This window comes from Bombus fervidus, chromosome 7, assembly GCF_041682495.2.
Source record: "Bombus fervidus isolate BK054 chromosome 7, iyBomFerv1, whole genome shotgun sequence".
Classification (NCBI taxonomy): domain Eukaryota; kingdom Metazoa; phylum Arthropoda; class Insecta; order Hymenoptera; family Apidae; genus Bombus; species Bombus fervidus.
In genome coordinates, this window is record NC_091523.1 from 16,533,325 (window position 1) to 16,559,565 (window position 26,241).

The 26,241-nt window shown below is 46.5% G+C and overlaps 2 protein-coding genes across 2 annotated transcripts in view; one reads left to right on the top strand and one right to left on the bottom strand.

Moving 5' to 3' along the window:
• Positions 1-26,241, bottom strand: part of Tdg (Thymine DNA glycosylase) — a 56,383-nt gene that overhangs the window by 22,002 nt on the left and 8,140 nt on the right. The window contains exons 2-5 of the mRNA XM_072007322.1: positions 8,466-8,533; positions 6,302-6,519; positions 1,868-2,169; positions 87-228 (exon numbers count right to left, since the gene is read on the bottom strand). Coding sequence (XP_071863423.1) covers positions 87-228; positions 1,868-2,169; positions 6,302-6,519; positions 8,466-8,533 — 730 coding nt within the window. The remainder of the gene's footprint in view (positions 1-86; positions 229-1,867; positions 2,170-6,301; positions 6,520-8,465; positions 8,534-26,241) is intronic.
• Positions 1-26,241, top strand: part of Dnmt3 (DNA methyltransferase 3) — a 61,689-nt gene that overhangs the window by 13,815 nt on the left and 21,633 nt on the right. The window contains exon 2 of the mRNA XM_072007320.1: positions 8,744-8,787. Coding sequence (XP_071863421.1) covers positions 8,746-8,787 — 42 coding nt within the window. The 5' untranslated portion in view covers positions 8,744-8,745. The remainder of the gene's footprint in view (positions 1-8,743; positions 8,788-26,241) is intronic.

Below are 26,241 nucleotides of genomic sequence, written 5' to 3' on the forward strand. Positions count from 1 at the left end.
ATCATCGTCCTCGATCGCGTCTCCACGTCCAACTTTTTCTATTGTATATATATAGTTATCGCGACGAACAACATTCGTCAACTTACTATAATAATGTCCAGGTTGTTGGTAAGATGATCTGGAAGAACGCGTTTGCTCACTTCCTCTTCCGGCATACCGTCGAATCTGTCGTGCTTCTTTCTCTCCTTGTACGTCTTTGCTCGTTTCTTCGCCTCGGCTAGTTCCGCCCTGAATCAAATTTACATCGCATCGTTGTATCAACCTGTTAGACGGGTCGTTCCTTGATCAACGAATTTCTATGATCGCGCGACTCGAACTTGACAAATAACGAGATAATTCGTTTCGGATAGGCCAGTTGCTCGCGAATGGAAACACCTACGATGCGATTCGTTCTTAATAGAAACCAAACGGCGCGTGAAAGAACAGGCGACTTTTAAACACGAGAAAATGGCAATCCCAGCGAACAAGCCATCTTCCTCGGTCAACCTTTTCGAGACAGCCTTTTCTTTTCACCATGAACGCGGTAATACAATAGTACGGCAAAGATGTAGAGACTAATTATAAGTTTATAAATGGAATATGTAATTTCACGTATAAAAATTACAACGACTCGACCACCTTGCTAACTCGATTGTACCGAAAAATCGGATCTGAAGCTTTTCTGGTGCGAATTAGAGGGAAACCAGACGAATATTCTTGTAACGAATCAAACGATCTTGCTCGCTATTGGAGACAATTTTTTTAAGGTGTATCGTAACTATCGGGAATATAATGAGCTTTCGCATGAGAGAGAAGAATATTATGCTCGCGACCGGTCGATTCCTTCGATCGCGGCCGCGTTATTTACGTTGAAGAAGTTCGTTTACGGTGGAAGCAAAGTTCGCATGGAGCGAACTGCTATAATCGAGTCTGGTCGCATCGATCCACGTCTATTGACCTCGCCGCAAATTATTATTTAGAATGAACTGTACCCGTCGACCGCGAACACTAATCGCACGCGGTGTACTTGCCAAAATTATTTCGCGAATTACGACCGATTCGAATTATCTCGTTACCTTATCTCCGAATTAAACGCCGTTCACGCGCCAATTTTTCTCCTGTTCGCTAGCTTTGCTAAACCGTTGAACAGTTTCTAACAAATATAAACCATATTTCTCCTTTTCCCTCACGTTGACTGCCACGACACCCGTATTCGGGTGACGGCAAAGGACCGCGTCACCCGTATTCGGGTGGCGCTTATTTGACTACTTGCGAAGGGACGTCGTAGGTATTTGAAAAGATATTCCAGAGGAAATAATGAAACTATCGAGTTGTTAGAAAAGTAATACGAAAATGGTTTATTAAACAAATTATTTACTCGCATTACCAAAATATCGATGCGAGTACCTAGCGCGGCCTGACGGAGATTTCAGTGAAAACACGCGTGGCAGTGAACGTGCTACAGAAGCAAAAAAAGATACTCTGGCGCCTTTACCTTCTATTCCATACATTTCAATTCTTTTAAACAGAATATTACGAAATTGCTGTGATTGTATTATCATTATTATCATTACCATTGCTAATAACATTTTTGAACGAATAAAAAAAATCTTCGGCGATGAATCGAATGTAAAATTATGGAATCATAAAGAAGAAGTTGAACTCTGCGATTGTTAATTGGCAAGTTATCGCGCAAGAAGCTTCCGATATTAAATATATCGCGGAAGAACCGTGTCCGATCGTAATTATGAAATTGTAGATCTCGCAGTAATAGTTGTAAGAGATGGAAAAAAAAAAAAAAAAAGGAAGGGAAGATAAAAAGAAAAATGGAAACGAAACGTTTAAGAAAACAAGAAAAAGATATTGAAAGTCTCGTATGCGTTCTTACTCTTCTGGGGTGAGAATCATCTCGGATTTTCTCTTGCGGCCGCGTTTCTTCGGCTGTTGCGCCGCCAACTGGGGATTCACGCTGCCGTTCATTACGCCGAGGTTCATCTGAAGATGTTGCGGTCCGGATAGCGATCCAGGCGGCGTCGACGTAGGTGTAGAGAGCACTCCTTGGCCTCCAGCCGGACACGTCATGTTTTCCGGATTGCCGACCGGACTGCTCGCCGTCCTGATGCCGCCCATCGACATTTCCTCGTCGACGAACGAGTACGGATCCACCGGAGTCTCGCACTTGATCGCCACCTGCGAATCATATTCTCTTTTAGCAAAACTCATTTTTCTGCGTTTTCCTTTTTTTTTTTTTTTTTCTTTTTCTTGCTCTCCTTGTTCCTTTGGAAAAAATCAACAGACCGTAACTAATCACGCCGATTCCGTGCGATCAACATCCGACTAACTTGTTACAACTTTTTGCCATCGTGACAACAGTGATCGCAAATTTACAGTGGGTTTTTTATGCGTCGTTGGGAAAATTACGTTCGAACGACAGGTAGAGAGCGAACGCACACGGTATCGTGATCACGTACGATCGTAAAATATACACGTACTAGTCGCGGAATAGTGTTTCAAAATTGTCAAACAGATTATCGTTCGTAATTACTCGCTGCACGTCAATTCGCGACCACGCGTCTTTATTCGTGTTCTCATCATTTTCTCGATGCCCGTGGATCTTCTCGTTTCAACTTGTTTTCGTAGTAGCTTCGCACGATCTTAACCGCTTAACACTAGAACTACCACACCGATTAAATTGACCGGTTTTACAATCTTATTTTCAAATTTCTACTTCATGTGGTAGTTTTTTTCCGCTATGATGTAACGACGTTCGCAACGATAACTAAAAGAATAATATAATGAATTTTATTTTCTTTTTTATGTATTCAAACGCGAAATAACTTTGTATCAAGGCTACTTATACCAATGCCAGTGGAAATGGTTGGTACTTGTCAGAGTGTAAAAGGGTCCTGCAGTCTGTTTATCGAATCCCAATTAACCAGTTTCCTCATTTTGTACAACTTGCCACATGTTTTTACAATTTTTACCGCGTATCGTTCGATATGATGATATCAGTTATCAGGAAAATTTCGGATCGATCGCTAGATCGCTAGATGCTAACGTTGGAACTACCACAGCCTTCAAAACGACTGGTTCTACAATTTTATTTCAACATTCACGTTATATTTTTTTTCCACAATGATGTAACGACTTTCGCATAACTAAGAGAACAATATAATGAATTTTATTTTGCTTTTTATGTATTCAAACTCGAAACAATTTTGTATCAAGACTAACTTATACCAATGCCAGTGAAAATGACTGATACTTGTCAGAGTGTAAAAGGGTCCTGCAGTCTGTTTATCGAACTCCAATTAACCAGTTTCTTCATTTTGTACAACTCGCCACATGTTTTTACAATTTTTACCGCGTATCGTTCGATATGATGATATCAGTTATCAGGAAAATTTCGGATCGATCGCTAGATCGCTAGATGCTAACGTTAGAAATACCACAGCCTTCAAAACGACTACCACAGCCTTCAAAACGACTGGTTCTACAATTTTATTTTAACATTCACGTTATATTGTTTTTCCACAATGATGTAACGACTTTCGTATAACTAAGAGAACAATATAGTGAATTTTATTTTGCTTTTTATGTATTCAAACTCGAAATAATTTTGTATCAAGACTACTTATATCAATAGCAATCAAATGTCTGGCACTTGTCGAAGTGTAAAAGGGTCCTGCAATCTGTTTATCAAATCCCAATTAACCAGTTTCCTCATTTTGTACAACTTGCCACATGTTTTTACAATTTTTACCGCGTATCGTTCGATATGATGATATCAGTTATCAGGAAAATTCCGGATCGATCGCTAGATGCTAACGCCAGAAATACCGTACCAGACAAATTGGCTGGTTTCATAATTTTATAAATATGTCAGCCCTCGTTTAGTCCCTTAGTCGCAGATGGATTAATAATACCAAAAATGTACCACGTAACATGGAATTGCTTCTGTAACAAAGTAATAAATCGATAAATATAAAAATATTCTATTATTACGTATTTTTTAAAGACCAGTCATTTTCGCTGGTTTTGGTAGAAATAGCTTCGTGTTAACTATCGGTAGTTCTAGTGTTAACGACCGTGCCGATGCGAGACACAGGCGCGGCTAATTAACCGTCTTTCGCATATTCTTCTGCTACTATACAGTCGCGTTTTCGTATTCGTCCAAATCCAAAAGTTTCTTCGCTTTCTTCTACCATACGTGTTCTGTTATCGGCAACGTAAGATACAAAACTACAAAAACATATATATTATTACATCGCCAAGAAACAATTCCGCTAAAAAGAGGAACGTTGTATTTAAAAAAAAAAAAAAAAAAAAAAAAAGAGAAAGAAGAAAAGAAAATCTGACCGCTGAAATGGAAGAAAATTGGGGTTAACGAATCGGTTCTTACGAAAAGGCAGCAACCGGACGAGAGCGCATCGATCATCGATGTAAATTTCACGAGGAGATAACTAGCCGACGCGACAGTGACACGATTATCTATAGAGCTATTGGTTGCAATCTTCGAACGAACCGTGCTGAGTGCACAGCACAAAAGCAAGGGATATTTTTTTATCAGTGTCCGCTTGGTCTCCGTGACCGATTATCTTTCGACTTCTTAGCCTCGATCTTAGGTTATCTTGGCGCGACACGAGAGCACTCGGTGTGTACGATTCGCGTTTAAAAATTAAGCGATACCCACGAGAAGGCTAACGCCGAGTTCGTACCGTCGTTGACGAGCAATTGGCGACTATCGCGACGCATCGCTCGTGCCATCATTCGTCGACGGTTCGCCGATAGTTTGTCATCCGATTACCGTTTCTTCGCGTGCTATTTATTCTGGTCGAATTTCGAATAGCACGCTGCGCTTTGTTTCGTGTACGTGTTCAGCTTGAATGTGCTCGGAACAGGCTTGAAATTCTATGTGAAAATCTATCAAGAATGCACGGAAACCCAGTGAAATTGCGAATTGTCTAATAAAGATCGCGAAACTTTCAAATCTAAGATATTTATAAACAAATTCGTGAAATATGGTAGTATCAGACGCTGTTCGCTGATATCAGCGAATTGATCAGCGTACGGTACATACAGAAACGCTATTCGCAAATTCCAGTGCGTTTTGCTGCGTTTATTTGCCAACAGTTGCGATCAGCGTGAAGAAACCAACAGCCTTTTGCATCCGATCGAACACGTTTATCATTTTTCATTAATTGGTTGCGCGAAAGAGGGTCGTTTAACGCGAGAATTCGAGTCGAGCAACGCAATTCGAATGAAACGCTGTGCTATCGTTACGTCGAATTGGATCGCAAACTTGCGTCAATAATTCCAAGACGCGGTTCACGGTACAAGGTTTTTTGTCCGCGAAACTTTCCCCCAATATGTAGATTCTTTCACCTTTACCTCGCCTTGGATACGTACGTGTACCAAATGTTTAGTTGGATCGACCTTGTGGGTCGGGAAAATAGGTTGCGAAGAATGCGACGATGGACCAGACCCATTCGCGTAACTTACACCGTTACGTGTCAACGACAAACCTCGTTGCATAAGGCAGCCGTAAAACTAACGTGGAAACGCGAATCGACCATTTGGCGTATCATCGCGGAAACCCGATCTGCCGATCGCCGCGGTGCTCTCGTCTTAATTTATTGCTCGTAATTTTCATCGAACGGCCGCTAGATCCGATCGATACGATCGCTCGCAACGAGCGTCTCCGTCGGTCGTTGATTCACTTTCTAAACAGATCTAAGAACTTTTCCTTGCGCAATCGTCCACTTCCGGGAACTCGCGCGTGTCGATTAACAGCGCATCGTTTAATATCATCTTTCCGTGCGATTCGTGCCCACGTCACCTTGCTCCTTACGCTCTCGTCCCTTCTTCGCTCTTCTTTGTCCCACTTCCGTCTAATTTCGATTCCATGATATCGCGCTTGCACGAAAAATTGACTCGGCAAAGCTTTTGCCAGCAAGCGCGAGAAACTACTTGCAAAGCTTAGAAGAACATTGTTTATATCGCACGGAATTACACGTTCGCGTAGCACCGCGATCGATTAAGCGAGATATCCTCTCGTGTGTACTCGATGGTGGCTCGATGGAAAGCTAAAAATACTCTTCCGTCCGATAAATATAATTTTCACGTTTCGCGCGATTAGTAGGAATGAAGTTTTCGATGGAAACTTGGTGGTCGAACGGAAAGAAGCGAACGTTGGCTACAGATTTGTTAGGAAGCTTGGCAGAAGAGAAAGGAAGATAGAAAGGGAAGAGGTGTGAAAAGTGGATTCGAACGAGGTTTCGCGGGTGTACCTTCCTCCGGAGAGAAATAGGAAAAAACTCACCTGTCCGAGGGTGGAAGCGGTCGAGCCAGGTTGCTGGGGTTGATGCGCTGTCGCCGATATCGGCGTGAGGGGTGTGTGCGGCGTGTGTGGTGTGTGCGGTGTGTGCGGTGTCAGTGGCGTGTGGTACTGCTGACTGCTGTCACCACCGGTGCTCCTCATCTCGAGGTCCGGACTTGTCTCGTAACCGTCATCCCTCGCTTCCTGCTTTACCATCACCCCTGCACAGAAAAAGACATCGCACCCACCGACGTCGGTTCAATCTCTTCTCGCCTTGATCGTTAGCAACTTAACAATTTCGACTCTCTGCTTTTCGATCCTCCTCGATCTTCGAACTCGAATCTTTCGCGGTTTCTCGTAGCTTCGCTTTTCCCTCTTCTTTTTTTTTTTTTTTTTTCGTTTATCTTGCCGATAGGAAAGAAAATATCGTGTTCGAGGAAGAACACGGAAGATCGAGAATCATCGCGAATAGAAGAGGCTCGGGCTCCTTTTTCGAACGAGTTTGATTCTCTCGCAGCGCCTTTTTCCCCGTTCTTCTCGCTCTCACGTTTTTCCGCTACTTTGGAATATTTTTAATATCGATCTCGACGGAAAAACGTGGCGTTATTTTTCCACCAGCTTATCGCTGCAGGTATATTTTTACGTCGCGACTCAACTTTCCGCAAACGCGGAACCGTATCTCGCCAGTTCGAATAAAACGCCGTCGCACGCCGTTCGAAACTCCAGCCTCGAAATCCTCCGTATCCTTCCACGCGCGAATCTTCGCGATCGTTTCCTTCCATCGGCGCCTGTACGTTTCACGGTCGCGTCTCGTTAACCTTCGTCCAGATTTTTTTAACACGAACCATACGAGATTAAGTTCGATCGATCTATTAATTCGAGGATTTCGAAACAGAGAACACGGCCGAAAGTTGCTCAACGACGCGTGCAATCGTTCAATGGACCCGTTTCAAATATCTGCGCTAGTCGATACTTTCCATAAAATTTTGATTCTTCTCAAACAATTTTTTACGCGTTCTTCAACACCTCCATCGTGTGTTTACACTCTCGATATCGTCGAGTCGTTTACTCAAAATTTCGCACGGTTTTTACGACGCTGCTGTCGCGAAAATTCAGAGCGACAGTTAAAAAAAAGATCGCTCTACGATTAGGCTTTGCGAAGCTTTAGCTTTCGCAGACTTTTGCAGTGTATCTGGTTTTATCGAATAAGTTTTCTAAACGCCACGATAAACGATAACGAGACTATGAGAGATTATCGGCGAACGAGACAGAACTCACCGAAGAAACGTGTTTTATTAATAAATTTTTTTATTGTTTCTCTTTTCTTGTTCCTGCGTAACGCGCGACTAAGAACGGTGTTCTCTGGAACGTGTCATTATCCGACGTAAATTCGTAACGAGGACGCGACGTTCTCGAACAATTCGATCGAGTAAGGTGGAAATTAAAGGAAAAAAAAAAAAACGCGAATATCGAAGGAAATGTTACGAGCTGATATTTATCGGGCGATTCGACGATTTTACGCTTATCTTTCGAAAAATCTTTTTCCGCCGAAAATTCCCGTTGAAAATACGAGCAACGATATACGTTGAATCTGAAAATGAACGTACGCGATTAAGCGGGCGTTTTTGTGGGATGCCAAACGCATGAATCACCTACGTTTCGGCTTGTGTGCGTAGTCGTATTTGCAAGATACAATATACAAAATTAAAACGATATTTGATTCGTTATACCTTTGTCCGCGTAATCGTGCAATATTGAATTGTCACGAGGGGGGTAATTTTTTCAACGTAGCTTGAAACTTTCCTCTGAAATATCGGAGTCGTTGCTTTTATACATCGCCGACGTTTGATAGTTGGAAATTGTTCGCACGCTATAGAGGTTGCGAGCGTATCCGATGCGCCGCGCCGGCCCAATCTTTAAAAGAGAACTCCGCCAATAAATTTAATACAACGCTAATTTAATATGTAGAACGTTTTCCCGAATTTTTCGCTGCACTGATTAATCAGCGACGTTCTTCCTTTATTGCGAAATACCGTTCCAATCTCCAAAATGTACAATTTCCCTGTGAACTTTCGGAACGCGCGCGTATTCTCTTCTTGTTCGACTATTGTAACACGCGTACCAATTCGATTTCAATTTCTCGCTTTGTTGTTGGAATTTTTCTTACCTTGAGAACCAGCGCAATTCATCGGGGTGCCGTTCGGTCCACCATTTTGCACAGGCGACGGATACGATCTGCAAAAATCGACCAACCAAACTATATTACGTTACGTTCAATTGTATCGACAAACGAAACTCTATCGATAAGAATTAAATTAAAACGTTTTATCATCCGTAAGAAAATAGCCACGCGGCTCGTCATAGCAATTGTAATATAGAATTAGGCGGTCTTTGCTCAAACTCTATAAATCGTTAAACTATTTTCCCTTTTTCTTTCCTTTGCAGAAATGAAGTTGGAGGAAATGCCTTTGTGTACCGACCAGCAACAGGTAATTTTAACCTATTTTGAAACGCTTTTCGTTTTATTCGTTCAAGGATACCGGGAGCGCGCGCTTGGCATTATATAAGTCGCTTTAGCCAAAAATCGGCATCCGATTCTTCCAACGATCGCTCTTTCGGCGTACGTTATTCTTTCGCGATTTTTCCTTCCCGGCCGACCAAAGATTTTCACGCACAGTGGCTCGTCGTAGAAAACTATCGTGCGTGTAACGCGCGTAACATCTTGAAATTTCATTAGAACTTTAACGAGACACGAGTGTCGCGCTTATGCGGAATTATTACGCGCCAGTTACAAAATATTTACCGCTTAACCATCTTAAACGTATTAATCTAACGAATATTTAGTTACTACAGTTGGGTGTCGTTACAATGCTAATAAAATTTCGAAACTTTCGTGCAACGCGATATGTGTTCGTAAAAGATCGTCGACGAGCGTCGGTGCGTTTGCTCGAGCCACGTTAAATCGAAGAAACTCGGTGTTTCCCGCATGGGTCCGAGCGCGTTTCCTAAAAGGCAATTAAATAGCGGTAATGTTAATATCTACGGGGCAGAAAAAGGACGTGGGAAAGAAACGTAAGAGAGGTGAGAATTAGCGGAAAATCGTAATCGGTGCAGCGTCGTTACACCGCATAAGCCCGCGTGCACCACGTTTAATTGATTATAGTCCGTATAACCAAGCGCCAGTTACGATTGTTCTCTCTGTTATCTACCCCTTTCGTTTCCTCCCCTATCATCCTCGCTACCTTTCTCTCTATCTTTCTCTTTCTCCCTGCTTTTCTCCATCTCCATCCATCTAGCTTTCGACTAATTACGAGGTCCTATTAGCATCGTGCTACGCCAAAGGTGCACGCCGTACATCGAAATCGTTTTGCGCGAATTACAAACGTACGATGTCGTCTCTCTCGGCCCTCGTTGATAAACGCGCACTTTACGAACGTGAGTGGAAATCGTCGCGTATCCCGGAGTCGCAATTGCGGAAGATTCGAATCGCGAGAGTCGCGGAGATTACGTGTTCCGAGCGGCTGTACAAACTTCTCGGCAAGTGAAACCATTACGATCAGCTGTGTCGTTGGATCGATTAAGTAGTTTCACGTCCGCAGAATTTCGCCATTCTCGCTCTCGTTCTTTCACTCTTTCGATCTTTGTTTAGCCACGTGGCGATCCAACACGCGCCGATCAGCTTTACGCCAACATTTACTGCCATCGGACTGCGTGCATTTCAGACTTTGTAAGGCAAACTGATTTCTGACCGATGACGAATCCAAGGCGTTAAACGGGTCGTTTATCGATCGACAAATGCCACGATCGTGAAATTGTACGATCGTAAACTCGAGAATTCACGTAGACGCGTTAATCGTAGTTGGATGGTGTTTATTTGGTATTCGATAGGACGCATCGAAGAACAAAAGATTCATAGAGTGGTACTCGTGGAGCGAAGGTGGCAAAAATATAAACAGAAATACGAGCACGAGCGTGGAACTGGAATTTGAAGTCATCGATTCGTTTTACCGTGTGGAAGGGAATCTGAAAAGCGGAGAAAGTCAGCGGACGTCAACGAGCATTCGAGTAGATACGAATGTACGTGCAGAGAGGAGAAGGCCTTCCATTTAGCGGATACGCGGTTCCGTGCGTTCGCGATACAACACCGCACCGTGCCGTGCGTAATGGGCACTCGGTCCGTGTTACAAATATTACGTTCGAGACTAAATACAAACAATCCGGTTTGTACGGTTTGTACGGCGCAACATAATGCGGACAGCTTCGTTGTTTCCGTTAAAATCGAAAATTATAGACTCCCCGATACGTTTGTCGAAGCTGCTGACAAAGGGGGCAAAATACGAAGTCAATATTTGCGCGTACGTTGTCCGGCCTGAGCTTTCTAATATTTGCGAGATTTCCGCGGGATCGAACGCTTCGATTTCTTCTGTAACAGCAGCTTCAAAATTATAGCGTAAACGCAGAATTTGAATTTACGCTACCTACTATTAGGTCGTCGGAAAGGTTTCTTTCGTTTTACAAGGAAATAACGGATTCGCGACCTTTTTGCCTTTTATATTATTTCATCGAATTTTCTTCTATCAAAATGAAGATCGCAACGTTCGACGGATTAGTTTTCACGTTTCTACAAAGATGCGTCGTTGTAAAAGACGTGTCTGTAAATTTTTTCGACACTTTTCGAACAACTTAATATATATTGGTAGGTTCGTACGTTATATGTTGATGGACTCGCGATAACGATGTTTAAATTAGTCCAAAGTATACAAATTCGTGATAGATTAATAATTGGAAGCGTTATAACTCGCTACCTTATCGATAGAATACACTCGAGTTATCTGTTTAAAAGACACAGCGCTAATGCGTTTTACTATTCGTATTTTACTTTGATACACGTACGTGTATTATTTAAGTACGTAGGTAGGTAAAACAGAACGTAATATGCGGTTAGAGACATCGATATCCGTAATAATTCGAACCTAAATACCATAATCACCGGTACGTTTCCGCCTCGACGTAAATACTGGTCGAATGAAAACTTGAAAATTCTCTCTCAAGTTCGATTCGTAGTACGGCCGACTATTACGTAGGGTCGAGTCTGTTAATAACGAACGAACGGACGGACGAACGAACGATACGAAGTAGCGCAGGTAAAACAGTTTGTCAGAATTTTCGCCGACGATAAATCAGCTCTCGTCGATAAGCGTCGATACGACTGCGACGCGAGAGGAACCTTCTGGAATCGTTGTCCGGAAACTCGATCGAACGTCGATCCATCCGCCTAACCCTCTTGCTGTCGCGTCACGTGGTAGGGACGTAAAACGCGTCGCGGTATCGCTGGAACGTGGACGCGAAGCGGTACTTTTCTGTCGATACGGTTGCAAGGAGAGAAACGTTTGCACGACTGTCGAAGACAGAACGATGCCGCGAAAGAAAAACTCGTCAAGACGAAAGAGTTACGTAAAGTATCTCGAGCGGCGGGTATGGATCTTGGAGTGGGTAGAGTTTACGATCGAACGAAAACGCTCGAAAAGCCGGAACTAAGTTTATTTTTTGCCACAACGCCGCGTAATCGCCCGTCACGCTCGCTTTTGTAATCGTCGCGAAAGAAACGCACGACCGTCACGTTCGAAGAAACACACGTATTTTATCGAGTGTCGTTATTCGAGATTCGACAAAGTTACTTTTAGACGTCGTACGTCAAGCTACTTATAGCAGATGCAAGCGATATAATCGGTGTATTCACGCTCGAGATACTCGAAACATAAATTTACTTAAAGGATACCGGAAAAATTGGTGCATTTCCACGTACCGTGCGATTCGCTGTGTTACGTACGCATTGGCCGACCAACGAACGTTCCACCGATTCTTCCTGTTTATGGGTTTTTGTTCGCGTAGCAGCGCAGGTTGATCCGATCGATCGGTAACGTTAAAATAAAATCTCGTTCGAGCGAGCGGACTTTGTACAAGCGAATTTCTCGTCTTTCGCTGTACGCGTTCCTCCGTGTCGTTGGAACGTTTCGACGAAACAGGACAACGGTAGTGGAAAGTTTCGTGTTTACAAATAAAATCATGTAATATTACGTGGCAATGAGCGAACGTAGCCCCGTGGTTCTCTTCTCTCTGTGCAACTTGAAATGCCATTTCTTCGACGACAAACCTCGTAACGATCGAAACGGACGAAAGTGTATCGTTTTGCTTTCTTTTCTGGCCGACACCCACGCCGCGTGTTTTTGGCTAGTTACGACAAACCTGGTATATACCGAAAACGATCACCGTTTCATCGATATTCCGTAGTGTTGTCAAAGTTGGTAAGGTTAACTCGAATGGGCGACCAAACGTCGATAAGAAAGATCGTGTATCGCGTTACTCTCGCGGATATCCTTAGAAATTCATCTTCACGCAGAGACGATAGTTTGGTGTGCGTGTGTCAGCGAGAGAAAGAGAGAGGGAGATAGATAGATAGATGGAGAGAAAGAAGGAGAGGAAGAAAAGCTTTGAAAGGAAAGGGAAAAAGAAAGCCGCGATAAAAGTGGCTTCGTAGGGCTCTGGTAGCTAGGTAGCTAGGTAGCTAGGTAGGTAGGTAGGTAGGTAGGTAGGTAGGTAGGTAGGTGGGTAGGTGGGTAGGTGGGTAGGTAGGTAGGTAGGTACGAAGACCATGGGATACACTCGTACTCGTTCGTAGTGTTATCGACGCGACGCGTCGAGTATTCACGGTGCAACGCGCACTGGCAAACGATCGTTCGGATGCATTTGAGGAGAACCGTGGCAGCAAGCTCGTCTCTTTCCAATTTTTTTTTTTTTTTTTTTCCTCCGCCACGCAGCGCCGTTACCTCGGCGCGAAGAAAAAGCTTGGAATTACTTTGCGCCGTTTCTCCGAGCGTGCAAAGTTGCAGCTGCGTTCTGCGTTCCGGTTGGCCGTTCGTTAATAGCGCGCGGCCATCGTTATCTTCGCACTTTCGCGTCGTCCACCGCCGGCTGGCATCATCGGCCTTAAACTCTCGTCTCTCCGTCGTCCAGACAATACGGAGAGACGAAGACGCGCGTGTAGGCGTTGCAAAGGTGACTCTCGGCTCTCGAAGGAGAAAAGAATGCGTCGGGTTGCGCGCATCGCAGTCGTCGTCGCCTGTATTTACATCTACCGTCTACGTAACGCGGCGAAAGAATGGCGCCGACGGAAAACGTAGTACAGTCACGGGCAACGCGGCGTGTTTCTCGTGTCGTTCCTCGTGTCGTTCCTCGTGCCGTACCGAGCGATCACGGACCGAGGCGGTGACGGCATTGGCGAATCGAGATCGGCGAACGCGAAAACGCGCGCGCGGACCATTCCGTGTCTTCGATATGCACGGGTTGCTCGTGAAGCTCGGTTAGAAAAATGGTAAACCAAGACGAAAGGGTGGGGGGTGGGGAAGGAAGGGAAGAAAGAAAGAAAGAAAGAAAGAGAGGGAAAGAAGACGGAGATGGTTCGTGGAGGAATTTGGTCGTTGAAGCGCGTTCAAGAAACGAACGAGCGGGTTCGGTACATCGGTGAAAACTACGTTTCGTAGTCGGCCCTTTTTTTTCCCTCCCGTGCAACGTTGCTCGTTTTTGCACGCTAATTCGAAAATACTCGGAATAATTTTCAGCCAGAGCTATACCTACCGGTGGTCTATGTACTTTTTATGTGGCGCTCGGACCTATGTATCGCGGGCCCCGATGTACATGCATATAGGTACGCGTATATGCCACTAAGGTAAATATACAAGGTATATAAGGGTAGCGTGTAGGAGATGGTTGGTACATAGAAGTACTTGCTGGAAACGACTAGGGCAGTGAACGAGGGGGGGTGAGACGAGGGAGGCAGGCAAGGGAATGGAGAGATTCTATCCGTCTCTCTTCCTCCCTCCCTCCCTCCCTCCCTCCATCCCTCCCGAACCCTCTCTCCACTTCTGCTCCTCCCTCGCCCTCTCTCAAACCCTCTCCGCCTCTCTCGCATTTGCTCTCTCTCTCTCTCTATCTCTCTATCTCTATCTCTCCTCTCGTCTCCGTCTCTGTTCGCTTCGCTCCCTCCTCTTTTCGTAGGGAAAGCTTCGAACCGTTGGTCGAGAACGTTCTTCCGTGTTACAAGGAAGAAACGATTGCCAACGATCGAACGAGATTCGTTCGTTCTCTCGCAGTCGATCGTTTCGTTCCTGTCCGCCGATCAACCACGGAATCACGTAGTTCCCAGCACGACTTTCGGTTTGATCTTTGGAAAGAAAGCCGAGCTACCGTGTCAACGGTGTCTCGAGCGATCCATCGAATCCGTTGGAAAACGGAGATTCCGTGGAAAGTCGGCATCGTCGGTGCTTTTACTCGACGATTGTTCGATCGAGGTACGCGTCCTTCCCTTCCGAGGTCGCAGCTTCTTTTCCAACTTCCTACGACGAACGTTGCGAAACAGAACTCGCTTTTAGCGCTAAAAAAAAAAAAAAAGAAAAAAGAAAAAACAACCTTGTTGTTCGTGACGACGATCAGCGGCGCCGTACTCCGCCGATCCATCCTCGTGGTTTCGTCTTTTCTCCTTTGTTCTGTATCGGAAACACCGTTTCCCGCGAACATCGACGAACGCGACAACGTTCGGAAAACGTTGCTTACGGTTCGAGGAAAGGAGTAGGCGCGAGCGTTCTCCGAGGAAGGTCATCCGAGCCTCTTCCTTTCGATCCATCGACGAGACGATCGAAGGCGAACGCGAGAGCTTCGACGGGAAAAAATATCGAGGAGGAAGGATAAAGCAAGGAGAAGATGGAAAAAAGGAGCGGAAAAGAGGGAAAGAGGCGAGGTCTCGCGCGGGGTTCGTAGCTACCCCTAAGCCGGGCTGTGGCTGGTGCTGGTGCTGGTGCTGCTGCTCGTTGCTAGGGGAAACCTCCAGAAAACTCTACACACATACACTGCCCGTATGCCCGCTGACACGTATACGCATACCCATACAAATTTTCGCGCATACACCGCCAGAGACACCTACACTACGCACAGACACGGTCGCCAGCTCGCACATGCTCACCGTTAAAGGGGGCAACGAGAGGAGCTCACGCACGTACGCTCACGCACACCTTCATGCGTCCTGGAAAATGTCGATAACGAAAAACCACTGCTCTTTCGCTCTCTCCTCCTGCCCTTCTCTCTTTCTCGCTATCTTTCTCGTCCGCTTACTCGCTCGCCAGGTCGCTCGCTCGCTCGCTCCACGTTTCGTTCGCTCGATGGTCCGCGCGCGCACCATCGCGAGTACCCATTTCCACCGTTCTTCGAATCCCCTTTCCCTCCGTTTCGTTTCCCTTTTTCGCGCGCGATCAAACCAGCTTCCGGAAAAACTGTCTCGTTGCAGCCACGAGAGGACGAATCGGCGATTTCCTTCGATGCGCCGAGCCACGCTCGGTGTCGCGGTTCTCCGCCTTCACTTGCGTGGACGCTCTACCGAATCTGCCTCTGCCTCTACCCAAGATTCTTCGAGCTGCTTATTACCAGACTCGTTTCACGGCCGATTTCCTCGCAAATACGACACCCCGTCGTGGATAGCGAGTCTTTCTTCTTTTTTTTTTTTTTTTTTTTTTTTCTAACCGATGTATCGGATGAAGAAGAGAAACGCGTATCGCCGTGCTTTCCTCGTCGAGTTTCACGTCGCGACGAACCAACGGATCCCGATTCGATGGCATTTCGCGACTAGAAACTTCTTTCTTAACCGCGTTCGTCAACGTAGCTCTCGTAGGGTTGTAAAAGAAGACAAGAAGGTGGTACGCGACTGCCAATCGATCGTAATAGATATTACGTTATGGTTAGAACGGATGCTGTGGAACAAGACATCTTGGGGAATGATGTAACCACTTTCGTAAAAGAATCTTTCGTAAGAACGTTCCGGTAGAAAAATAACGAAACGGTGAAAATTCGTAGCGGTTCTAATTGGATGGATAGGGACACCGACTGTACTAGCTTGACCTCGAAACGTACGACGATGATCGTAACGCGAATCGGACGATCTCGCGCGCCATGAAGCCGCAGGATCGCGATATCTCTCGGACCGCGTCGATCTCTCGAGACCTTCGTCGAATTATCAGGCAGAAAAAGGGGAACGCTGGAAGAGGAAAAAGAATCGCTGGCGTAACCTTACGTGGCAACGACGTAATGGCTCTCGTAAAAAAAAAAAAAACGGAGCGTCCTGCGTGCGCGATAAAAATTTACGAGGCAAACAATAATCCGAAAAACCGCAGGCTCGGCAACGTTTCCAAAGTCGAAGGAGGAGGAGGAGAAAAAGAAAGAGGAGGAGAAGGAGGAGAACCCGTGGTGGCGCCATCGTCTTCCGACAGTCTGCCTCCGGCGTACCAACGATTTTTACATCCACGCATGAATATTTATTTTGCGTAGGAGCGTCAACGTTTCGACCATATCGAACTCTCCGGTTCGTCATCGCCAACCAAACGAGAAAACGGCGGATGGGTGATAAAAGTAACGCGCGAATCTCGCGCGAACGTGTCGAGAACAACCGGAACGAGTGCTCCTGGTATCGCAGATTCGTTTCGCGGAAACGTCGTTACTTTGATCGAAAGCCGGACCGAAATTCGAATTCCCAACTCGAAATCGTCGATTCGATGCGATTGAAAAAGTTAGCCGAGTCGTATCTTTCGTAGTTGGCGACTGGAAAGCGCGAATGAAACGCGCGATAGAACGCAACAGCCGAGATGGAGAAGGTTAAGGAAAGAGGCAGAGAGAGAGAGAGATAGAGACAGAGAAGAGAGGCGAAAAAGAGAAAAGGAGAATAGAAGGAAAAAAGAAAGGAAAGGAGCGCGGATCGGCGGACAGGCATCGATTCTGGTCGAAGGTCGAACGACCTTCGGCAAAACGAAGAAGGGAGATTCCCCTGAGTGGAATCGACGTATCGCCTTAGGTCGCGTCGTAGTTCCAAGTTTCCAGTTATAAATTACAGGGTAGACGACCGAGTTCCACCGTTTCTTCTTCGGTCTGACGTCGACGGGGAACGTTCTCTCTTTTCTGCCGAGCCTCCTCTGCTCCTTCGACGTCCGATCCTTTTTCTCTCGCGTCCTGTTTCGCTCCTCTGCGCCTCGATTCCCTCTTTTCTCTTCTCTTTGGTCGCCTAACTGCCCTAACTGGCTCGCAGAAGCGGTAGACCGCGTATCGAAACGTGCGTTCGAACCACGTGTGGTCCCCATTCATAAAATCCTCGAGCCGTAGCACGTGCATCGAAACCCCCTAAAGGACACCGGCGCACTTTTAAAACACTTCCCCGGGCTCCCCTCGCGATACGACCTTCCCTCTTCTTCTTCTTCTTCTTCTTCTTCTTCTTCTTCTTCCCCTTCCTCTTAGCATATTCGAGTACGCGGAATAAATAAGCACCGACGATCGATCGAACGATACGCGGTGCTACCCTTGCGAAACAAATTGGCCGCGACATGCTGACTCGCGATCGGAATCGATCGACGATCGCGACCACACGATCAACCGTGTGATCTTACGGCCAACGAAAGAAACAGAAAGTGCAATAAAGAGACAGCTGGTCGACTTTCCAGTAAAAGAGAGGGGAATAAATTATCCGCTTCGACACGCTGCGCACATGAAAATCACGGCAGAGAAATATGTCACTTTGCGAGATTAAACGGAAGAATTTTAACGCGACGCGATTGAAAAGGGAAACGGTCGAAGTAAGCGTGCGGATCTTTTCGAAATAGCTGATACGTGGACGAAGCTTTACGAAAAGCCAAAGAGCGATGTTTAGACAATTTTCTAGAGTACGGAAAAAAGTTTGCCCGTGAAACCGAATGAAAAGACAATTTTGGTATCACGCGGGTATACGGTGATCGAAAACCTACCGAATCCGGAAACTGCGCTTGCCTGTAAAAATATCGAAAACGTGGTTCGTTCCGATCTTATCCCGTCTTCGTAGCCTTCGTATACAACGAGACGCGCTTTCTCAAGATTTTGCGGAAAAATGAAAAGCATAGGAATGATTCTTTTTTTCTACCACGTATCGTATACGATAAACCGCCCTTTTCCTGGCCACGTCGCGTCAACTAGTCCTCCTCTTTCTCTCTCTCTCTCTCTCTCTCTCTCTCTCTCTCTCTGTCATCCAGCGAATCGATTTTCGCTTCGGCCTCGTCTAGTCGCGCCTAGTAGCTAATCCATCGGTCTATCGCGATCGTCGTCGGGCCGAGTCAAGTCGGAGTCGAGTCGAGAATAATCCGCGTCGTTTGGCTCTTCGGTTCGCCTTCGGACGTGCTCTTCTCTCTTTTCCTCTCGAAACGAGACAAAGAACTCGAACGAGTCCTCTTGTTCCTCCCTACCTTCTGTACTCTCGTTGCCTCCTCTCAGCCGTTCGAGGAGCAACAACTCTTGCGGTCGAGGCGCGATAATCTTGCCTCGAATCTGTATAGTCGCGATCGATCGAGAGGATTCTCCGTTGCCGCCCCTCGAGAAGCGTGCTCGATTTTCATGTAATTCAAATGAAGTGTGAGCCGTCCTCGCCGAGACTGGCTTAAGCCATCCTACCGAAACCGAGACATCCAAGTCTTGCCGATCAAACGCATCGCGTGTATCGTTCTCGTTACCAACTTCGTCTTACGCGTCGAACCGCGCGCAGAGAAAACCGCGTCGTCCATCCGCGACGTTATTTCGAAACTTTGATCAACACCGACCTATCGATTTTCAATCGCGCGAGAGGCGCTTCCGAGTTTTCCAGTCCAAGGTCTGGGTTATTCGCTCCAATTTCCGCGTGCAAACTGTTCGACGCGATATCGGCTCCATGCCGCGTCCAGACCATCCTTCTCGTTCTATGCAGAAACTCCGAAACGAATTCGCTCTTCGCTCGTCCAAACCGGGTATGGGTATACGGCTCTCGCGTGCCTCTATCTCGATCGATCGTTCGTAAAACGTCGTTGAGCTGTTACAGATCGGATCGCGTTACCCTTATACCGTGCATTTCCCTGCATTTCCGTGCATTAGGATTTCGATGGGACAGGCAGGAGAAGAGGAGGCAGTGGTTCGCGTCGCTGGGTCATTCGGTCGCGATAAACAGCCGCGCGGTTTAAAAGGTTTTCGCGTGATGTACGCTCGCGGAGGCTATCTTGGTCTGGCAACGAGAGAAGAAAAAACGAACGAACGCGAATGGACGCGACGGGTTTGCGCGCGGATTCCCTCCACGTTTTTTCCTTGCCTTTCGTTTTTTCTCGCGTTCCATCTCCCTCCCTCTTCGGCCGCTGGAAAATACGCGGAGAATACGCCAAGTGAGTCAATATATCGGATACACACACAGCTGGTATTCCCTGGCCTAGGTCGGCCCAATCAAATTTTATGATTTGTATCCATCTCGTTCCTCGCGATCCTGACCTACCGCCACCCGTTTCACCGATAGTACTCTTTTCGTTGCTTTTTTCGAACCCTCTGTACCTCCATCGGATTCCCCCTGCCTCGACCTCCGCGAAAAAAAGGGAGAGTGACTTCGAAAGTCAATAAATCGAATTTCTATTCGACGCTTTAAACTTTTTCCCTCCAGCCGGCTCGTTTTATCTCCACCCGCCGCACCAACCTCCCTCCCATTCTCGTTTCGCTTTCCTCGCACGTTCGCCCCTCTCGCGTCTAACGCCAATGAAATACGAACGACCAACAAGATCGCGAATATTTTCTTCCTTTTTTCTTCGCTTTTTCTTCCTCCTCTTTCTCGCGCTTTCGTTACGTCGATCCTCGCGACTCACGGGTACAGAGTCCAGTCGCAGCGAAACGCGGCACGATCGTTTAAAAAAATAGCTCGATCGCGATCGAACGCGTTGTCTCGTTTGAAAAATATCGTTGTAGCGCGTCTCTCCGGTTTTTGCGAAAACTCCAACAGTCAGATCGCGCTACCATTGTATCGGTTAAATATCGCGAAACAATTTCCAAATACACGCGTACGTTGTACAAACGTACACAGATCTTGAACGTGTAATTTACGTTTGTATTCTCGTTAAATATCGCCGTTTATCGATACAACGAACGATCCACCGTTCAAGCAGTTAGCGATGTTCGCGAAGCTCGCAATAAATATGTCGTAAATTTTGTACATACTTATACACCGTCACGCTCGTTTCAAATTTCATCGATATAATAATCGTTGCGTCTCGCTAATGAAATTTCAAAACGTTTCGTATCGCGCGCCTAACTTACGTATTCGTCGAATACTTCCGTCAACCATCGTACGCGTACGTACGCGTTAGGCTAACGGATACCTTTTCCAAAATACCGAACGGTCTCCACGCGTATGACGAAACGACCACCGTGCCAGTTACAAGTTAACGAATCAACCGGTTTTCGTTAAACGCGGCGTCTAAGAGGCTCGCGATTTTCAAATTTATTCTCCGCTTCTTTAAATTAACGGAGAATCGTCCGGTCGGTGGGAGTTTCGTCGCCGACGATGCCAACGACAACGGCGTCGACGGCGACGTCGGCGATGCTATTGGCGAGCTTAAACGACTGGAACGAGTCTCGGCGTTCTCGGAAAACGTTTAGCCGGCAGCCGGGTGAAATTTGCAGTCTCGATCCGACAGTTCCTCCCCCGAAAATCTTCCACGCTCCAAATCTCCTCCGGTCGGGCGGTAAGACGTTTCGCGGAGAGAAACGAGGTCGTCCGTGTGACCTGAAAACTGTCGGCCGAGCAGAGAACGAAAATCCAAAAGCAGAAGCCAGAGGTAGCGCCGCGTCTGGTTAGGATTCGCGCGGCTCTGCCAACGCGGATATTTGCGTTCGCGTGCGAACGCGCGAGAAAACAGCGCCTCGCGAACGGAAGAAAGAAAACTAGGAAAGAGAATGGAGGACTGGACAGAGTAACGGAGAAAGAAGGAAAGAGGGAGAACCGGCGAAAGGAAAAGAAACGTGGAACGAGTTTGGACGAAGACGAGGGAAGGGGGGCGGGGGAAAAAGGAGATCAAGAGAAAGAGAAACGACCCTTCCTTCGAATCCCCAAAGCGAGACGCCACGGCGACGAGACTTTGACCGAGTTTTGAAGCGACTGCTACAGCGACGCGAGGACGAGAGGGTGAGGGCGGCGCAGCTGGTGGGGCCGATGGAGGGTGCGGGAAGCAGAAGAGAGAAACGGAGAGGGTAAGCGAGAGTAAGGAAAAGCGAGAGCGAAGAGGAGCGCGCCGCCCTCCCAGACGACCTCCTCCGTTGCCCCGTATCGCCTCGTAATTTCTCGCATAGCCGACAGTAAACCATTTACCGTGGTCGGTGCCAAAAGTTCGCCAGTCACGCTTCGCGATTCTCGCGCGCCCTCCCGTTGCCTTTCCTCCTTCTTTCCGTCCAAGAAACAACCGACGAACCACGAGACCGAGCTACGTCGTCCTCCGCCGACGGAAAAAAACCGAGAAAATAAGGGTAACGCGAAGCAAAGGAGAAGAGGGAAAATTCGTACGTCGTTGTACGGATTTGATCGATCGATACCGCTCGTATACCTGTTAGCCGTCGACGCACCTGTTATCAGGACGCCACTGTCCACGAGACATGTCGTAGAAAGTAAAAGGCGAGGACGATAGACGATGACGGTAACGCGGCGAAAAACGAAGATGAGTGGCCGAACTGAAAAGGCCGAGACACGCCGCGTAAACAAAAAGGCCACGCGTACGTTCGACATGCTGCTGGACGACCTGAGAGAAAGAGCATAGCTATAAGATGCCCGAGGGTATCTACCGATCAAAGTTTCGCTCGGACGTGCGCACGCGACGACCGGTCGAAGATATTCATGGGCGACTTTCCCAAACTTGTCAACAACCAGCCGAAAATTCTTCGTAAAGGGGCGCGAGAGGGGCTGCGCGCGAGCCGCGTGTTTCAAACTTGCCAGTTTCTCGCCGAATTCCGGAAAGTTTCGCCTCTTGTTAGCGCTCTCACGCGGCGCCAACCAAATCCCCGCTTACTACGAGCTTGCAACGAGAGATAGCGAGCTGCGAACTTTCGCCGAAACCTTCTCCGATCGATTCCAACGATTACGCTCGCGTTAGCTTTTTACGAGCACGCGTCGTAAAAGCGCGCGTCGTAAATTCGCATAGGCGCGGTAAGAACGTTGCCGACGGAGAACAACGGAGACAAGTCCGCGTCGAGATTCGCTGCGTCGCCCGTCGAAACGCCGCATCCGCTGAATTCGTACGCGCCAACGAAATTGCAACCGATCGGACGTCGATCGTTTCACGGCCAACTCAACGGCGAGATTTTGCGGGTTCGCACGCTTCGCGCTTTCAACGTACGATAGATTTACGAGAAACGCGGCGCGTTTACGCTCCTCCGTAACAACCGGCTCTGCTAATCGTAAATGCCGCCATTACGCGTGATCTCGCGTCGACCGACGACGAATTTCGTCGGAGAAGAAAACGGGGTCGTTCTGCGATCGAGCGCAAGACGCTCCACGACGAACACCGAATTCTATGTTCTTCGTAATCGCGTGTTTGAACGGCCACGCCGCTTCGACTCCGTTCGACTCAACGCGTTAAGTCGTTAACCGTGCGTCGTTCTTCGCGAACGAGAAACTCGCATAATCGTGGAATCAGAGGTAGCGGGGACAAGTCGATCTCGGTTGGATACGTCTGGTTCGCGACAGAAACGAACGAATTCAACGTTCGTTGAATTATCGGCTGTTGGAGGATCGGAATAGCGCGTGTCGATTCATCGGTATTATTCATGAGAGTCTAGTATTATGACTAAAAAATTCATTATACATAATATTTCATCGAGTCATACAACGATAATGAATTTTTTACGTAGTTTCGGTTTGGTTTGTAGAGTAAAATTATAAATAAATTGTAGATGTTTATTCGAGTTCTTAGAAACGCAACCAAGCCATTAGATTCCAAGTAGAGATTTGTTTTTGTTCGTCCTTGTACGTTACACGTATCTCGTAAGTTTGCGTACAGTCGACGAGTTGTTTCTCACAAGATCCGCGTTTTAGCCATAACTTGATCAACCGTAAAACCGAAACCGCACGACCCTTGGAAAAAGTGGAAAAATACGTGACCGAATATAAATTCGCAGAATTTTCATTTTCATCGCTGATTTCAGGCTATACGACGTTAAGTTGTACTTTGTATTTTCTATAAATACGCCATATTATACAACGATCTTTGTTCAAACCTCGTTCGAACGTTCAACTTTTTTACGTGTGAAGATACGAACGTGGTGCGCGTGTGTACCTTTCCATACAACCCAATGGACTGTTAAAACGCGCGTGAAACACACAGGCGAAAAAACGAAACTCGCTTGTTTTCGGGCGAGTTTGATTAAAAAATGAGACCCGTTCTTTAATGTTGCCTCGTATAATATAAAATCGAAACACAGGCTACGATCGTCCTTTGTACAGGCACGGACAGACGTTACACGCGTTGCAAGTAGCGCGCCATTCGCGCACCTTCGTGCGTACAGACGAAACGTACGTACAAGTGCTATTTGCGCGTTCGATGCACGTTTTCGCCGTGTCTGTGTACGCGTATGCGTGTCATCGCGCGAAGCGACGCGCGTCATTACACGCTAACCACGCACTGTCTTTCGTTCTCTGATTGTCCGTCGTTGGACAAAGAAAAGAAGATCGCGCGTCGTAATTTTGGCAAGTCTGTCGTACTTTTAGCGTTTCTCTGTTTCTATCGTTGTTGTCGTTCGCGTTTTTTCCGTTCCTATCGTTCGCGAACAGGAAGATGGAATACGAAAGAGTCTCGATTACCTCGTCTCGATGGAGAAGTTCCAAATTTTTTCGCTTTCACGGCCGTGCGTTTAATTTACATCTCGCGCGGCGAAGCAAGCGGCGAGGAAGAAAGTTACGGACGAATCTTAAAATTCAATGACGAGCATAATTAAACGAACGTTGCGTAATATCTGGCAAACCAGTGGTGTATTATTGTATTAATTTATAAAAAGTGTGTTTAATTATTCAGATCGTTATAACTCTCTGACCGGTGGCAGGCGAATCTACTCCAAAAAGCAGCGCCGTCGTACCGCGATGCAATTAAAGTCAAATGTAAACTGATAGGGACGCTGTTACACGAAACTTCGAGGTAATGATTACGCGAACCGTTGTAATTTATTACCGCGTATGTTCGTTATTCTCAATTGTAACGTAATTCGGTAATACGGTCTAATTGCGGTCTTAATAAGACCGAGTCCGCTACTGTCTTCCACGTGATTTCCACCTCTCGTCTCTTCTCTTCTCTTCTCTTCTCTTCTTTTCTTCTTTGGCTATCGTATTTTCAAAAGCGACGAGCGTAAAGCGAGAAATTCATTTTTCCAGGTTCGTAGTGGCCGAAACGCGCCATGTCCTTGCACGGTCCGTACCGAAACCGGTTCATCGAGCATATTTATATCGCCAACGTTTCTTATTTCGTGCGCTGTATCGCAGCGTTAACAGATAAGACGATCGTCTAAACAGAGGATAACTCGAACGAACGGTACACCCGAACGTATGCAACGGTTAAACATTTCCGTTGTAAATACCTTTTCGCAATTTGTTTCGCGTTCGATAAGCAGGATGACTCATCGAACGCTCGTTATCGCGTTCCTTGCCAAATGGAGCTCGATACGTTTCTCATTAACGCTGGAAAATGCCGCTTTCCTACGTTTCGCTGTTCTTTTTTCCTTTTTTTTCTTTTTTTCTTTTTTCTTTTTAACATTTTCTCCTGAAATTACGAGGATACAGCGATCCGCTGAGAACAGGCAGTTTGGAGAAATTGGCTAACGATAATCGGCGAAACTACGCGTATCCCCGTGGTTGTTCGAGTTTCGTTTGGCCGATGCGTCGACGACGAGCTTTTCCACGGATATTGTTCGTCGCGTTAGAAAGTTTGACGAGTTTACGTTTAAAGAAGACAAGTTTACCGATACAGTGCGACTCGCATCTTTTAAACGCTCCTTCTTCGAACCTGCAACGTGTACAAGACGTTGAACTGGAAACGTATTATTTAACAGAAATTTAGTATGCGGCATGAACGGCTATCTAAAGTATATAATAAGCCTTAAAAGTAGCGGCACCGAATATCGAAGCTTATTAATATAATGAATATAATTGGCTGTTTAAACAGCTTTATCACTTCTTCTAGAAAATTTATACTCGCACCAAATATCCTCTATACCTTCGGTTCAAATTATACCATTTCTTTCCGTTTACCGTGTTAATTAAAATTTCCAAATATTTTACAGATCATCGTCGATCGTGCGTATTCGTAACAAGTTTCTACGAAATACGTTCGCGCGTAACCGTAATTCCTTTAATCGAGGTCCTATCGTATGTAAAAACGTTGAAGAAGAAGGACGAGACGAAGGATGCGCGAGGCACCGTGAAAGCACCGCGAGTTCTCGGTGTTTACGAGCATTTCTCAAATGTTGCGACCCGCGTTGCTTACATCGACTTTGTCGAGACGAAAAGGTCGAAAGAGCGAAAACCGTGGAGAAGCCGGAGAAGCCCGAAACGCGGCGAACGCGCACGACGTATTCTCCGCTTCGACATCAGCGAGCTGCACCTATGCGTGGATGATTATCGAAAGAGGAGAAGAAGGGGAAATAGTGGCAGTAGTAGTGGTAGTGGTAGTAGTAGTAGTAGTAACAGTAGTAGTTGTAGTAGTAATAGTACTTGTACTGGTAGTAGTAAAAGTAGAAGTAGAAGTAGAAGAAGAAGAAGTAAGGAAAAAAAAGAAACTGTTCGGCGGGTTGGTACGCGAAGGAAACCGTAGGTAATCGAGCGAGCAGAAACGCTGACGCAGATAAGGGAAACCCTTACGACCGCTTCTAGTGCGGCAGCTATTTACGAGCGGTCTCGGTCTGCTCCGATGGAAGAACCAAGGTGTTCTCGCTGGTCACCGAATCGCAAATCCGAAAATTCCGTGGCTCTGGCAAATTTTCATCCCTTTACTTTATTCTCCGTGTCCCAGAATCGTGTTCTTTCGACACCCCTCCAATTAACCCTAGCTTGCATCCTTGCCGATCAT